The sequence below is a fragment of the Cannabis sativa genome, chromosome 4 (genome assembly GCF_029168945.1).
Source record: "Cannabis sativa cultivar Pink pepper isolate KNU-18-1 chromosome 4, ASM2916894v1, whole genome shotgun sequence".
Lineage (NCBI taxonomy): Eukaryota > Viridiplantae > Streptophyta > Magnoliopsida > Rosales > Cannabaceae > Cannabis > Cannabis sativa.
In genome coordinates, this window is record NC_083604.1 from 69912268 (window position 1) to 69929368 (window position 17101).

A 17101-nucleotide genomic window follows, 5' to 3' on the forward strand; every position below is an offset into this window, starting at 1 on the left:
TAATTCTTCTATCATTGTTTTTGACAAATCATGTTTATGCTTTTGGAATATAATTAGTTAGGATCTACTGTCGATCATACTTTGTGATGTTGTGTTAAAAGATTCATGTTACTCTTTATTTGTGTCACAGGATTAAATAATGTTCTTATACGAGTTGAGCAATTTTTGTTTCATGCTTGTCGGGCCCCTATTTGGAATAGAGCTACCCATGCGGAAGTGTGAAAGCCATCGATGAGTAAGGCCGGAACATTGTAATTAGCAACTATGATGAGGATGCACTACCATAGAAAAGGGCTACCTTCGGTATGGTGTGAAAGCATCCGATTGCGGGATCAATTTGAAAAAGGCGAAAAAGAAAAATCATGCCAAGGACAATGATCCTATTTTCAGCACACACTTATGTCGACAAGTGTGGTCAACTCGTAAGTCTCTGTTATTAAAATTAAAGTAATAATCCTGGTTCACAATTCTCAGTAACATGCATATCTTTTTCCTCAACATCAATTAAGTATGATCATCTCATGAGATTCTAATTAGTTATTTTCCTTGAAAGCATAACATGTAATCTACTTTGTCAATTGTCAATGATATTTGATTTCTACTTGCTTGATTCGAATCACATATACTCCTTGTACACATTATTTTTTTAGTTTCGGTTTTATTTTAAAATAAAAAAAAAAAAAAAAAAAAAAAAAAGAGGAGGCGTGTGACTTGCTTCATGGGTCAAGGAAAATCTTGTGCATAAATGGTAAGTATCAACATTCATTCTTTCTTTGATTTATTATGATATTTTTCCAAGTAAAGATTAATCTTTATATGGTAATGTGTCTTTATTCTTGAAAGATTGCATTATTTTTGGAAAAATTTGTTGGCATTACTAGTTTCCTTTTATTTTTTAAAAAAAAAAAAAGGAAAGGGGAAAGGAGTTGAGAAGTGGGCGGTTTCCTCTTTTGGTTCATGGGCTGGCGGTTTCATTTTGAATTTTCAAAATTGGTTTCCTTTTCTTGTTTTGATTCCAAGGTTATATAAACCAAATTTTGTCACTTATTTCACCACCTACCCGAACCCCCTTTCTTGTTTCTCTGTCAAACACTATTCATCTTCTCTTTCAGTTTCAAAATGGTGAGAACCAAGAATCTAGGGCACTCAAAAAAATTAGAAGAAGCCGTCCCAACTCCTTACAGTGCACCCCTGTTGCCTCGGTTCCTCCTCTGTTGTTGCAGCTTTGGAGATTCATCACTTCCCCGGCGTGAATCTCAAGCGTGAAGTCAAAACGTCCACCCAAGCAAGTTGCTCGCAAATGCAGCAAGGCCACATCGCACTTTTTGGACTTCGTCGTCGAATCCTCGAAGGAATCTCCTCCTCCATTGGTAGTTCCTCCTCTGTTGCGCATCAATGGGCGGCACCACTCCAACGGGCCCTTCCACTCGAACTCGAGCCCAGCAAGCCTCGGCTGAGAAAGAACTTCAAGCCTCTCAATCTCGAGAGAAGTCTGCTCCTCCAGCCAAGAAGAAACTCAAGACCAATCCTCCCTCGGCTTCCTCGAGTTCCAGTTCAGAAGAAGAGGATCCAATGGAAGTTTCTTCAGACAAATCAGTTTCTCGCATGCGAGAAGGACGGTGAGGACACGAGAACTCGAGCCGAGGCCTCCTCGTTCAAAAGCGCCACGCGGCAAAGGCCTCTGGCTGGCCGCAAAGGCAAGCGGCCCATGGAAGATCCTCCATCGGTAATATCCCTTCCTCTATCTGCAGGTTTGTCCAACTTTTTACTATCGAGACAATGAGCGTATTTGGAATCTTTATGCAACTCGTAAGTTTGAAAGTGAGAGGAATTATGATTTGCATGCCCATCGGGTTTATGGTATTTTAAAGTTCATCCAATTTCATCAATGGGAACACACTCTTCTCTTGGTTTTATTGGATTCATTGCTAACATTATTAAAGAGTTTTATGCTAATCTTACGATGATTTCCTTGATGAGAACTCTAGCAGGCGTATAGAAGAGTGTATGTTAGGGGTCATTGGTTCTCATTCTGCGAAAAGGACATTGCTCGAGGCCACCGCAATTGCACGAGAATGTTTCCAATCTTGTGATGTCTATGGATCGTGACTTGATGCACTACGAACTCCTTGGTTGCTCGTTCGGGAGTGAAACCGAGGGAGAGTCTTCGAATTACTCACCTCACTTTTGCTCATGCTTCCCTTATGCGGTTTGCACTAAGCAATTGGGTTCCAAATTCGAACAAGACCGTGGTGTCTCAAGAAGTGGCTACACTCACATACGCATCACCTGCGGAACTTCCATTGATCTAGCCTCTCATATTCTCAACCCAGTTGTCTCCTTTCGAAGAGGTAAAAAGCCAACCTTCAAACTTGTGTTTCCAAATTTAATCTATAAGGTTTTATCCTCTCGGAAGAATGTGGCCCAAGCACATGAAACACTTGAGCCTCCCATCTACGGCCCTACATTCCAACCTTCGAGTATTTTGATGGTGTGTTCCAAAAACGGCCAAAGGCGAGGTCTTGCTTCTTTGCCGCCTGTGGTGCAAGTTCGAGCTGCTAACTTGCTGAGCTCCTGGAAGTCAAGTGAACTTCGAATGTGTACACTCGTCTTGAAGCAATGGTGATGTCCGGCATGACATGTCCAGGCAACTGTCCACCTTAATTCAACTCTACAAACATTAAAGTGTTATAGTTTGTTTCTTTTTACTTAAACTTTGGTTTATTTTTGTTCCTTGTTTACTTTGGCACTCCGATAAACAAAAAGGGGGAGAGATATTATATTTTTTGGTTTGTGTTGCCCAACTCTGGACCCTTTTTTCAGGGGGAGTTGTGGTTTGTTAGTACTTATGAACTTAATGTTTAAAGTTAGCATGTTCTTTGTGTTCATTGTGATATTCGATTGTGTTACTCAGGGGGAGTAGTATTGTTTGCTCTTGCTAACTTTGCATTGCAGGTACTTTATGGAAAAAATTATTTTGTTCATCTAAAGTGCCAAAGGGGGAGATTGTAAAGTCCTTTTTTTGGCAAGTTAGGTGACAAAATAATTTTTCCTTTTTATGGTAAGATTGCTATGCATTAATTTTCGAAATCTTACCTCTTTTATTCGGTTCTAAGTTGCCATTTTCCTTGTTTGGAAAGTTGCACTTTCAGCTGAACTTTCCTTTGTTGAAAACTTCTCAAAAGAGAAGGAATTCTCTTTTGGAAAGTTGTCATTTTAAGGGAAACTTTGATTATTGCCTTTTTCTTATTAATTTCGATTGTATCTTGATACAATCGGAATATCTAATACGTTTTGGCGGGAATCAAGCTTTGAAAGAAGATCGGACCGATTTTAGTAAGTTTCCGTTTAAGCGGTCTGCTTCGTCAGCAACCGAATCTGATGTAGCAGATCGTGTTTGTTTTTGGAAAGTCTTTGTACAGCTGCTAATTCGAACTTGTGGTTGCCTCTTTGGTTTCTATGATCTATAAATAGAGCCTAGAGAGCAACCATTCGATTTACCTCTTCCATTATTCATTTTCTACATTTATCTTTTGAGAGAAGAGAGTGTTTCTTTGTTTTGTGAGAGCCTAGTTGTTCATCTAGGTTCTAGTTGTTCTATTTCTGTTCTTACTCTATCCTAGAGGTTGTGAAGAACTACTTGACTGAACAAGAGATTGGTCTTCGGGAGAAGACTTGATTAAGCCTTACTTCGGGAGGAAGTAAGCACTTGGTCTTCGGGAGAAGACTTGCTAAAGCCTTACTTCGGGAGGAAGTAAGCACTCACACTTCAAAGACGAAGGGAGTTCGGGCTTGAAGGTGTTTCAAGAAGTCAGATTCATAAAGTGGATTACAAAGGATTGCGGCAATACTTTAGAGGGAGTCTAAACTTGTTTAAGTCAATTGTCTTTGTAATTTTGATACTTTATTAATTGATTTCATTCTCACAGGCGTGGCCCGTGGACTAGGAGTGTTCGGGAGAACACTGATACCACGTATAAATCTCTTGTGTCAAGTTATTTATTTTTCTGCAAATATTTCATATTACGCCGTTAGGTTCTTTGTATGAGAATTACTTTCTGCTGCTGCAAACGCTTACAGTTTTTATATTTTCGTATATACAACTGACATTTGCAAAAACACGGTTTTTCACTCATTATTTGTATCATTTTGTTTTGACTTGGAGATCTTCATCATATTTTCTTTTCTATTTCTATTTATTTGTAATTTTGAACATAAGTGTCGTAACTTTTATTTAATTATTATTTTGTCCAAGTGTATTTCTATCATATTGAGTTGTAATATTTTGTTTCTTTATTCTATTGTATATTATATTCTCCAACATTTTTGTGCTAAATGTTACACATGCATACATATAGATATAGATGTTATGTTATTTTAAGGTTAGACTACTTTAAAAGAAAAAAAAAAACAAATAATAATAATGATAAAGTATCGCATGTGGTTCAAAATCATGCATGCCTAACTTTTTTGTTATTTCACTTGGTGAAATTTACCTGGTACAAATTTGGTACTATTTAACTCAATATATTAAAGGAATGCTTTTATATGTTACCTACTTTTGTATGGTAGTACTAATGCCTAAGCATGATGTATATATCATTTACCCATGTAAACAATTGTTATTTTATTTTTTATATAAAAAGGGCATTTAATTTTAATTCTAATATGAAGCAAAACATTATGGTAATAATTTTGTTTTTAAAATTTTTGATCACAAATATAGAAGAAAACTTATTGTCTTTAAAATTTTATTTTTGAAAAACAAAAATGTGTTCTATAACCACTTATGTTTTTTGTAATTTAAAACACTAAAACAAAATTGTGTTCTGTAAATTTTATTTTTATTTTTACTTGTTAATTTTATTTAAGTAAAGTTTGGGTCTGGGGCCAGGACCGTGGCTAGTGTCTGGAGCCGGGGTTCGGGGCGGGACCGTGGCTGGGGTCCGGGGTTGAGTCTGGCACCCGGATCGGGTCCAGTCGGGGTTCGGGTTTGCGTCCAAGGTCCGGGTTCGGTGTCGAGACTGTGGCCGAGTCTGGCACAAGATCGAGTTTGGGGTTCGAGACCGAGTTCCGAATTCGAGTTCAAGTCTGGGTCCGAGGTCTGGGACCAAGTTTCGAATTCAGGTTCGAGTGTGGGTTCGGGTCAGGGTTCGAGTTCGGGTTCGGGTCCAGGTTCAGGTCGGGGTTGGGGGTGGGGTCGGGGTCTGGGTTGAGGTCGGATCCGGGTTCGGGTTCGAGTCGAGATCTGGGTCCAAATCCAGGGTCAGGGTTGGGGTCGGGGTTCAACTCCAGGGTTGGGGTTGGGGTTGGGGTCGGGGTTGGGGCTGAGTCCGGATTCTGGTCCGGGTCGAGATTCAAGTCTGGGTTCGGATTCTAAGATGTAGGTTGGAGCCAGATCTAAAATATTAATTAATTAAGAAAAAAAAAACTATTAAAAAATTTTGAAAGTGACATTTTTCTCGTTTTCAAATTATGATTCTTAATTAAAAATAAAAAAGTAAAATCAATTTTATAGATCATAATTTTAAAAACAAAAAACAGATTAAAATTTATTACCAAAAGATCATAAAGGATCATGCAAAATAACCTTTTAGAAATTTTAACTCACATGTCTTCCTCTTTGAAGATTCCAATCCAAAAATATAAGACACACCCACATACATTATTATTATTATTATTATTATTATTCAAAGATTTGGGCATGAGATATATTCACAAAAATTGAAGTTTGTAGGCAGGAAATTTCTCTAGGGAAATGATATTCAAACAAGTAGGAGCAAATTAGGGTGTTATTAACTTTAATAAGTGCATTGAGTGTTGTAGATAATAAAGGGTGTTACGTAACTTGTGTAGACCGTCTCTAATGCGTGGTGCGGGCCAAGTCACCAGCCTAGCACACTGCACACCCCAAAGAAAGAAAAAAAAAAAGCAAAGAAACACATTCCTTGTGACTTCAGCAAATTGTAGAAGAGAGAGAGAGAGAGTATAGCAGTTATAATCAACATCAAATTTCAAATTTCACGAGAAAAAAGTTTAATAAATTAGTAGTCTGCAAAATTATTTGAATAAAAATAAAAGAAATAAGTGAGTTAGGGTGGGGAGCAGTAAGGGCATAAGGGGGCCCAACCCCATGATGAAATGCATGCCATTCTCGGAGGACCCATTAATGAAGCCCAATGAGAGCATATTTGACCATATATAAATATATTTTTTTTTTCTTTTACTTTCGGTGTTGAGTTTTCAAATATCTCTATTATGGATGGATGTGATCAGCTCAGCTCAATTCAACTCAAGTTTTTCTTGATTAGACACAGATAATGTGTATGTTTTGTAGAGTTGAATGACTAATTTTCCTAATTGTTCATCTATAAGACAAAAAACCAATCATGAATGTTTCGAATCTTTGTCTAATTTAACTGTGCTTATTGCTTTAATTTTTTTTCTTACTGTTATCCCATTTGTTTGGAACAGTTTTTTTTTTCTCTTCTTCTTTCTCGACATTTGCTCTCACCTTCATTGTTTTTTTTTTTTTTGGTGTAGGAAAAAGCATACATGGTAGTAAAATATTTTTCACAACAAAGTGAAAAAAAGAAGGAATAATTATAAAGCAGCACAATTTTTGGAGATGCTGTCTATCTAGTCAGTTATGGAAATATGCAGGCCTAGAATTTCAACTTTATTTGCAAAACTCAATACGTTTAAGACATTTTAAATTTGCAAATAGGAGGGTATTTTTTCAAAAAATAAAATAAAATAAAAAAGAATTGATTATTTTTAGTTTTGATAACTGAGCATGCATACATGGGAGGGTTACTTACGCACACAGTTACATGCAAAATATTCAAAGATAACAAAATTTATTAGTAATTTAAAGGTCAGTAATCTTAAAAGTAAGATTACATTAAAACAAAGTTAACTCTTGAGAACTTCAAAGATCCCAAGCTAGAAGACTAGGTCCACGTTAAACATAATATGCATATTAAATTAAGTGAATAATTAAAAGGAGGGCTAGGCTAGAAGCCAAGAGTAGATACAACCAATCAACCCACAGATTACAATTATGTGAGCAACTATGTAACATGCTAACTAATTATCAAACTAACGTAATTAATTTGTCTAAAAAAAAGACACTTTTCTTTTTATGCTTTACTAAAAAAAATTGAAACTTTATTTTACCATATAGACTTTATGAAATGGGAAAACAGAGGAACCTACAAAAAAAGCGTGGTTATAGTTATAGATATAAGATAGAGCCTTGAACCCCAAACCCCAAGTAGAATTAGGAGCCAAGTTGCTTGGAATGTTGGAGCAAAAGCACAAAAACTCTAGTGTTTATTTTAAGCAATTTCAGGACCAGAACTCGACAATTCCATTACCATATAGTTCAGTTGGTCTCCCAATCCACCGGCTCAATAGAACCAGAACCAACCCCAAGTCTGTGATAGCTCTTGTATATAATAAATGCAACAATGTTGAAGATATTAAAATAAAGCAGTTCTTTCCCCCACCAGTTGTTTTCTATTACATTTTACCACATAGCAGACAAAAAAAAAAAAAACCGTACAGCTCCAAAATTCCAACTTTTTTAATATGATAGAGAGAGAGAGAGATGAAAATCGTGAACAATAACATTACATTTACACTATACAACATTGCTAGCTAGCGTTACATTCCAAAAGAACAAAGCAAAAAAGTTGCACTACTAATTCACTGAAATAAGTGTTTGAATTGGTCTATACACTGTTGATTGATTGTAGAGAAACGAGAATTAAGAATTGTGGAGAATAATATCAACTCATGAAAAAGAAGAGAATGAAGAAAAGAACCCAAAATGGTAAGAAGTAGAAGAATTAATTTTTTTTCCTTTCTTTTTTTCCCCTAGGATCAGTAAAAGAATACATTCTGAATTTGACCCATCTGAATAGAGACAGAGACTAGCCCATATCTTCATTCCATAAACATATTCAAGGCTCAAATCTCCTTTTTTTTTTTTTGAATATATATATATATTCGAAAAGTACCTGAAAATACTTTTAGGTTCAATAATCGGGCATGAGTTGACTGATCTTGCCTTCATCAAGGGCCATTTTACGCTCTGTAATTTTCAACCAAATACAAACCCCAGTAAAACTGAGGACCAAACTCGCGAACCCACTTCCCAATCCGATCCCAACAATGGCCAAAACTGACAAACCTTTATTTTTGAAAGGCGGTAAAGGGTATCCATAAAGATCTTTATTTCCTTCAAAGGAACTGGCATTGAGTTTCGGCAAATTCCCACTTCGGTTGCTAAGCATGGAAGGTATTGGACCCGAGAGCCGATTGTTTGAAACATCGAAAGCGGAGAGCCGAAGAAGAAGACCCAATTGCTGAGGAATCTGTCCCGTGAGCAAGTTATCATGGAGATCAATAACATTGAGATAAGCACACAATGTGAGCTGAGGTGGGATTGGTCCCTCGAGCCGATTGGAGGAGAGGTTAAGTACAGCAAGGTTGACCAAGTACTGAAGGTCCGAAGGGATTGGTCCGGTGAGAAAGTTTGAAGAGAGGTCAAGGGCTTGGAGATTTGTACAGTTGGCGAGAAACGGCGAGATTGAGCCTCGTAATGAGAGGTTAGTGAGTGAGAGCTTATAGATTCGGCCATTGTTGCAGGTGGCTCCTTGTAGGTAAGAGGTGAAACCGCTACAAGGGTTAGCAAAGGTGGATTTGGTCCAGTTCTTGAGAGACCCAGTTGGGTCTTGTATCGATTGACTTAAATGGGTCAAACATGCTTCGTCGCTCGGATCTGATGAGCTCAATCTTACGGCGGCGCAGGCTAATAAGCTTACCATCAGCACTGTCAAAGGACCCATCATCAACTTTCTCAAAAAAAAAAAAAAAACTTTTCTTTTCTTCTTTCAAAAATCTAGTTTTCCAAGAAAACCAGAAAAACAAACAAGAACAAAATGAAAGAAAGAAAAAAATGGGTTCCCTAAATTATTTCCTCTTCTTCATTAACCGAAAACACAGAGCAGAACCGATTAGATTGAGGTTTCCCCAAAAGGGTCCTCTAGTCTGGTTTAGCAATAAATAAAGATCAGGTAATAAAAAAAATATGTGCATATATATAAATTTGGGGCCTGGAATGAAACTATACTCTGTTTTTTATATAGGCCCAGAAAAATAAAAGAATAATAATAATAATAATAATAATAAATAAATAAATAAATAAAATATTTCTAGCGTTGGGGTTGAAGACGTGGTTATACTCCGAGAGAGAGAGAGTGGAGGGGCACTAAGTTGGAGTAGTGTGGGGGAATTGGTGAAAACGAAAGTACTGTAGACACGAGTGAGTCTTGGGGTTGGGGGGTGACCTGCGCACACGAAAGGCACAAGAAAGCGACCTTACGCCTCAGGGTATTTTGGTCATTTCATATCCAGCTTCTGTCCATTTGTCACTAATTGATATGTTAACTGTTAAAGGAAATTAAACTCTAATTAAGACTTCTCAGAGAAAGGAAAAAAAAGGACACTCATTCATTGTATATTTAATTACAAATACAACGGAAGGAAATAAAAAGGAGAAATCCGTAAATCCTCGTTAATTTTTTAGCTAAATATTATTTTAGACTTCGTATTTTGTAAAATTTACTGATCAGAATCTCTATTTCGTTAAATGACGAAATAGATCTTGTATTTTCCAAAATGGTAAAAATAAAATCCTGAGCTTAATTTAAACAACTTTTTTTCTTAATATAACTAACTTGAAGACAATTCATAACACGAACATATATAAAAAAATATAAATTGTTTTGTCATAACACATTTAGACACAGAGTCTTATTTGTACTATATTGAAACACACATGGTCTATTTTTTCATTTAACAAAACAGTAAGTCTAATTAATAACTTTTACAAAACATCTAAAATACTATTAGGTGATTCTACAATGCACCTCTTAAAAGGGATGTACTGATACACCCTTAACTTGTTTCGGCATCCAGAAAAAAAAATTTGGCTAATTTTTTTTCATATTCATGTACGTTATAGTTATTTAAGATATCCTATACAAATTTTTAAAAAATTCGAAATAATTTACAATATAGAAAACAATGTTCAAATAATCCATTTTACACGCGTATAAAATAAAATAGTCACGCGTGCAACACACTGTTTGAACATAGTTTTCGGTATGTTAAACTTTTCCAAATTTCTTAAAATTTTGCAGAATGTCTTAAATAACTATAACGTACATGACCATGAGAAAAAATTTGACTAAAAAATTATTTCGGATGCTAAAACAGATAGGGGTGTATTAATATATCCATTTTAAGGGAGTGCATCGTAGAATTTTCCAATACTATTTACCCTTCATTTTTTCAAATATATATTTTCCAAAAAAATTACTAACAAGTGACAATCCCCCTTAATATGGACATCAAGTATTCAAGTAATACTTGCTTACAAAAACAAATAGATGAATACATTATAAATTTATAGTGTAAGGTTTTTATTATAACAGTTAACAAACATAATTTTTAGGCATCCATTACCAAAATAATTTTTAATATTTATATTTTAAAAAATCATTTCCAGTTGTTATTAATGTCCTTAAATAGAGCACAGATCCGTTTCCGTATTTAAGTTGTACAAATAGTACACTTTCTTAAGAAATAGAAATAATAATAACTTAGGGTTTACAGGAGCAATTAATGTTAAAATTTATGAACATCTTCTCCAAGGATTGGGCCAAATCTTGAGTTGAAGTAATCAACCCAACTCAATTACTTCGCCAAAAAAAATAAAAATAAAAAAAAACTCAACTCAATTCTTTTTTATTTCTATGCTTTGTTGCCATCAAAACGTTGATGCTTCATTTTTATCTTCATTTAAGAGAATTCACTATGCACCTTCATTATTGAAGTAAACATTATACATTACATGACATTTAATTTAAGAGAAATGAAAATATAAGAATGAAAATAAAAATAAAAATAGAAATAGAACAAAATATAATTTAAAGTGCATAATAAAATTTGATAAAATAAAAATAAATAGCAGCATAAGTACTCAAAGTTTTAAATTTACAAATGACATAAATACAATATTTATTTTTAGCGGCATAAGTACCCAATGTTTATAAAACTGTAAAATTCCTCCAGTTTTGTCAGACTTTGTTTTGAATTTATTAAAATAACATTTGGAAGTAATTGATACTACATGTTTTTGTTTAGACACAATAATCTAGAGTTTAGATATAACTTATATGTGCCCTATTTAAAAAAAATAATAGAGTCTATACTGACGAAATTAGAGAAAAATTACAGTTTTACAAACATTAGGTACTTATGTCACTAAAAATAAATATTAGGTTTATGCCACTTACAAATTTTAAACTTTGGGTACTTAAGATTAAGAAGAGGAACTATATGTTAGTCAATAATGGTGGTTTTAAGACTCTTAGACTACACCCACATCAGATTTCGAGACTTCCCTGTGTGCTAGAAAGTCTGCTGATAAGATGGTGATTACTCTGGGGGTGGAGTAGTGATTTTGGAGAAGTGTAAAAATCTATCTGAAATCTCTTAGTCTACTAGAGAGAGACTGAATGTTAAAAGTTGCAGGAAAGATATTTATTCAGTCTAAGGAAAGTTCTATACAATTGTGGCACCGTTCCAACCTGTCTTAACTACTAGTGTTATTTCCTGAATAACCAAAAGTAGTTGTCAAAGGTATAGAATCCAGTATCCCAAAAGAGTAGACATATAGAGAAGAATTTCACAATATCAAGGATTTTATGATTAAGGGATAGTAATGGTGGAGAAAAGGTTGTTGTTAATTCAACCTGTTAGATCCCATTACGAGAAGTTTACTACTACTACACTTGATTTGTATATCAAAGTGTTAATGATTATTTGAAATGCACATTTTGTTTTATGTTAGTGCAAATGAGAGTTTGTTGGGTTTTGTACCCTAAATAAAACTCATTTCAATATAATCAGATTTACTTATTAATAAAGATCAGAAATAACATTTTATGTTGCATGGTTCACATGATTTATTTCATGATTATGTGTATATAATGTATGAGTTCTTTTTAAGTCCAGAACATATGAGTTTGTTAAAGATTATAGTGTTGTCAGCACAGTGGAATATAATCTTAATTATATGTTCAAAAGTTTATTCCCTGATTTGTCAGAACACTGGATTTAGACTGACATGGTATAATCAGCGATAGGTATTCTTACACCTTGGAAAAGTGTTATGTCCTTTCCAGGACATTGGCAAAGTTTACCAGTATCGGATGTATGGAGTATACATCAGAAGGGACCGATATTGAACTTTGATTAGATATATTAAAACTTACCGTAATATCTATTCAATTCAATATCACATGTTGATCCTAGATCAAATGACCTTAATCCTGATATGGGTAGGTTCGATCTCAAGAGTACTATACATGTTCTTTGATTTGTTAGTTAAGCCTACTTTTGGGTCAGGGTGATACGTACATTTTGGGAACATGATAGTATAATTGAGTGGGAGCGCTACCATAAATATGGAATCTATAACTTCTATAGGAACTTAGAAGTGAAACAATGATATCCTTCGAGCTTGGCTAAACAGAAATAAATGGTGGAGATCTCATTTCACTTTGCTGAAATATCATTTATACGGAGCTAAGTGTTTTAAGGATAAAATACATTGAAGGTGTAGCGGTAACAGCAGTGCCTTTTCAATGTAGATCATCTATTAGAGGGTCATTGATCACATTAGGGTTATAACAATGGATAACTAATGACGTGTCTATATCATGGAACATATAGAGCGTTCTATATGACTGAGAGTGCAATTCCAAGTTCTAAATGTGGATTCAATGAGGAATTAATAAGTTAGGGAATTTACTTGGTAAATTCGGTTCGACTTATTGGAAGCTCGGTTATATAGACCCATGGTCCCCATACTAGTTGAGACCATACTGCTTGTAAGACTCAGTTAATTGATTTTAATTAATCAATTAAAATTCTAAAAGTTAGACTATGTCTACTTTATGAATTTTCACTAAGCAAGGGCGAAATTGTAAAGAAAAGAGATTCTAGGTTTATTTATTGATTAAGAGACTTTATATGTCTAAATTAATAAATATATTAAATGACAATATTATTTAATAATTATTTTCAAGTTATTAAATAATTAGAATTGACATTTAAAAGGTTAAATTGGAAAATCGGCATTTTTGAGAAAATAGGAATGGAAAATAACAAAATGGGAAAGTTGCAAAGTGAGGCCCAATCCCTTTGTATGGCCGGCCACATGCATGAGAATTGCCATTTGTAGTTTCCATTATTTTAATGCCATACAATTCTAACCTAAACCTAGAGGGTATTCTATAAATAGAAAGTGTTGGCTTCAGGAAACAAACAACTTACACAACCTTTGAACAATTAGTTTCTCTGAGATAGCCACACGCCTCTCTCTCTTTTCTTCTCTCTAAATTTCGAAATTCCTTGAGTGATGAGTAGTGCCCACACACATCAAGTGGTATCTCAATCATAGTATGTAAGACTATGGAAATTCTGCATCAAAGAAAGAGAAAAGAAGATCCAGATTCAGATCTTGATTATGCTCTGCTACAGAAAGGAATCAAGGCCTAGATATCTGAATGGAAGGAGTCATATTATTCCGTTGCACCCACTGTAAGGTTTTCTAAACTTTATATGTGTTTATTTTCATTGTTTTAGAATTCATATTAGGATGTTAATCAAACATACTTGTTAGTAAATCTAGATCCTGGTAAAATAATTTCCAACAGAGGTTGGTCCCCACACCTTTTGAACTTGCTCATGGAGTTCTTTGTTGTGGCGTAAACTTTCAGCCAACTAGACATGCACAACCTCATTTTCTTGGAATAGTTTATGCATAGGCATGGATCTGACTGGTGGACGCTCCCTAGATGGAGATGAGGAACTTTCACAGTCTTTGACTTGTCCCTCATCATCTAGCATGGGTTTCATGGGAAGGTCTTCTTGGCATCGAGAAGTCTCTTCTCCATGTGGTTATGAAGGGACAAAGGTTCCTTCACTAAGGGGTTGATTGACTTCTCCCCTTGGGACTTTGACATCTTCTTCAAAATTGGTTCTTCTAGTACTCACCATTGTTGTGAGAATGGTGATTTGATGGATTTTTCAAAGAAAAAATAGCAAAAAATTTCGGCGTAACTCTCAATGAAAGCACCAAACTATTGACACAGTTTTTCGTCAACTGATCTAAGAAGATCGTAAAATATAAAAAGACTACACTATATCAATTTGGCTAAATAAAATCGCAAAAAATAAAGAGGAACACTAGGATTTATAGTAGTTCACCCCGTGTCGCGATGGTAGTGGGGCTACGTCTACTTTGCCTTTTATTAATTAATTTCAACACACAAGAGTTATGTTCTCAAGAGTGTGTGGATAATAGTACAAATAAATTTTTTTAGGTGAAATCTATACTGAAGCTTATGAATAAAAGGCTCATGAGAGACCAAATACCCATAAACTTGATAATAATGGCGATGGTAAAGTTTTTGGGAACATTAAACCAATAGAGGCAAGAATAGAGAATGGTATATTCTTCTTGGTAAATGTGTACGCCAATGGTGATGGAATAATGGAGGCTTGGTGTCGTCAGAGTATGAAGAACATAAAGAAAAAGATGAAGAAAGAAAATTTTTCAAGGGATGAAGTGATAATGCGGCCATGTAAGTCAGAAAAGCAAAAGTTCTAGAAAAGCAGGGGTCCTTAAACCCTAGCCTATCAATATCTATATATAGTCCTAGGGTTTGTTAATGATCCCTCACAAGTCGGGGTATCTCACTTAACTTCTCGTATCTCATTCTAAAATAATGAATAAAATATATGAATAAATAAAAATCTAGGAAAATATCCCACATTCATTGGGATTGTCATTGAATTTTGTAACTTCCTTTTTCTCTAAAAATTTCCTATGCGACATTGTAATCCATCTTGGGGAATAGAAAAATTGGAGAGGAGTGTCCAAGGGATGGAACATCTCGGCTAGGGAGAGTAGAGGGTCACAAATTTTGTGGCATAGCTCTCCCAACAACCCCTTGTGGTCCCCACTTAGCAAAACCAATTAATTTTCGAGTAAAGTGTATGATCCTGTCTTGTAACCCATTTTTGAGCCGATAAATTCAGAATTATGCAATGAACATGAGACACACTTAGATCCTCCTTGAAAAGATATCTCCAATGCAAGTTGAACCAAGTTATTTGGATAAAAATTGAGAGAGTTAGTCTTGTTTTACTGCAAGGCAGTAATTACATTTCAACTCAAAATCTGACCAGTGCCACGTCATCATGCCCAAAAAGTAGCAGTGTCAGCTGTGCATGTTCTTGCACAATTCGAGGTGTGGTTTGACTTTCTTATATGGTGAATCATATTTTGCAAGTTTTGGAGTCTCCAGACTATCTCGACGTTCAAAATCCTTACTAGAGACCATTGCCATCAGTCGGTGCCAAAAGATGGCAATAGTCGGCCAGGGCTTGTGAGAAGCATTAGATGGTGTTTCTTGCTTATTTTAGTCATATAGATGCTAGAAAAATACTTTGGTCACTTCAGTTCTTAGTCAATTGATGGGAGAAACCTCTACCATTTTTTTTAACACCTTTTGGGCCAAAAAGATGGCAGTGGTTGGCTAGGGTGTTTCTACACCTTTTGGTGACTTTTCTCACTTATTTTTGATACCTTAATGTTAAAAATATACTTTGGCCAAAGAGATTCCTCTCCATTTATTGTGGCCGACCACTGCCACTCTTTGGACCACAAAGATGGCAGTGGTCGATCAAGTGGTTTCTATACCACTTGGTGGCCTTCCTCACTTTGTTTTGATGTCTTGATGATGAAAATGTAATTTTGGCAAAGAATCTCCTTCCCATTTGGTGTGGCTGACCTATGTCACTTTTTTGTGCAAAAAGATGGCAGAAGTCGGGTAGCTTTGTTATTGAGTGAAAAATGGTTCCATTCAATTGTGTTGTTCACCTTGGCGTTGGGGGACCACATTAATTAGATAAGTGTCCTTTGGTGGTTTGAGAGTAGATAGTACTACCATCTTTTTATGCCTAAAAGTGGCATTGGCCGACCAAGCATATTCGAGTGGCCTCCTTGTGTAATTTTGACTTTATGTTCAAGTTCTAGCCTTTTATGCATAAACAAATCAAGTCCTTGTTGGTTTTCTTGTCGGATAAAGGTTTTTAGGATGAAAACCCTAATCACAGACACCCTCAGAAAAAAAAATAGACATAATCGACAACAAAGGAAACGAAAAAAATCCAACACTGGACAACTCTCCCCAAGAGAGAAATCTTAACATCATAAATGAAATTCACAATAATTTTATACATAGTTATTATAAATTATTTCAAATTTCTTAAAACTTTTGAGAATATTTTAGATATTGCAATGTAGACAATTATTCAAGATTAAAACACCTTATATGTCAAATAATAAGGATAGGGGAATTTGAATATCTATGCATTAATTGGGGGGTAATTTTTTCCCTAATTGAATACATATGAAAATTGAAAATATGTGACAATTTTATCTAAAATCCAATACTACCCCTCTCATAACTCAACCCCATCTCTCTCTCTTCCCCATCTCTCTCTTCGTCTATCTCTCTCTCTCTCTCTCTCTCTCTCTCTCTCTCTCTCTCTCTCTCTCTCTCTCTCTCTCTCTCTCTCTCTCTCTCTCTCTCTCTCTCTCTCTCTCTCTCAACCAACCGAACCACACCTCACCGCCGCCCAAAACCACAACCCCCAATCCCCCTCACCGCCGCCCAAAGCGCCGGCCCCTCACCATCTCTCTCTCTTCCCCATCTCTCTCTTCGTCTATCTCTCTCTCTCTCTCTCTCTCTCTCTCTCTCTCTCTCTCTCTCTCTCTATCAACCGAACCACAACCCCCAATCCCCCACACCACCGCCCAAAGCCCCGACCCCTCACCACTGCCCAAAACGCCAGCCCCTCACCACCGTCCACAACACCGTAAACACGCACCGACACACAAAGACCACCGGAGAAGAAGAAGGTTTGATGCCACGCACAAAGAAATTCTTTT

General features: G+C 35.6%; 1 protein-coding gene across 1 annotated transcript; it reads right to left on the reverse strand.

The window, feature by feature from the left end:
- Window positions 1-7566: 7566 nt before the first annotated feature.
- LOC115711376 (receptor-like protein 44) lies at window positions 7567-9411 on the reverse strand. The gene has a single exon (XM_030639713.2). The coding sequence runs from the start codon at window positions 8856-8858 to the stop codon at window positions 8043-8045; it is 816 nt and encodes a 271-aa protein (XP_030495573.2). The 5' UTR covers window positions 8859-9411; the 3' UTR covers window positions 7567-8042.
- Between the last annotated feature and the right edge of the window lie 7690 nt (window positions 9412-17101).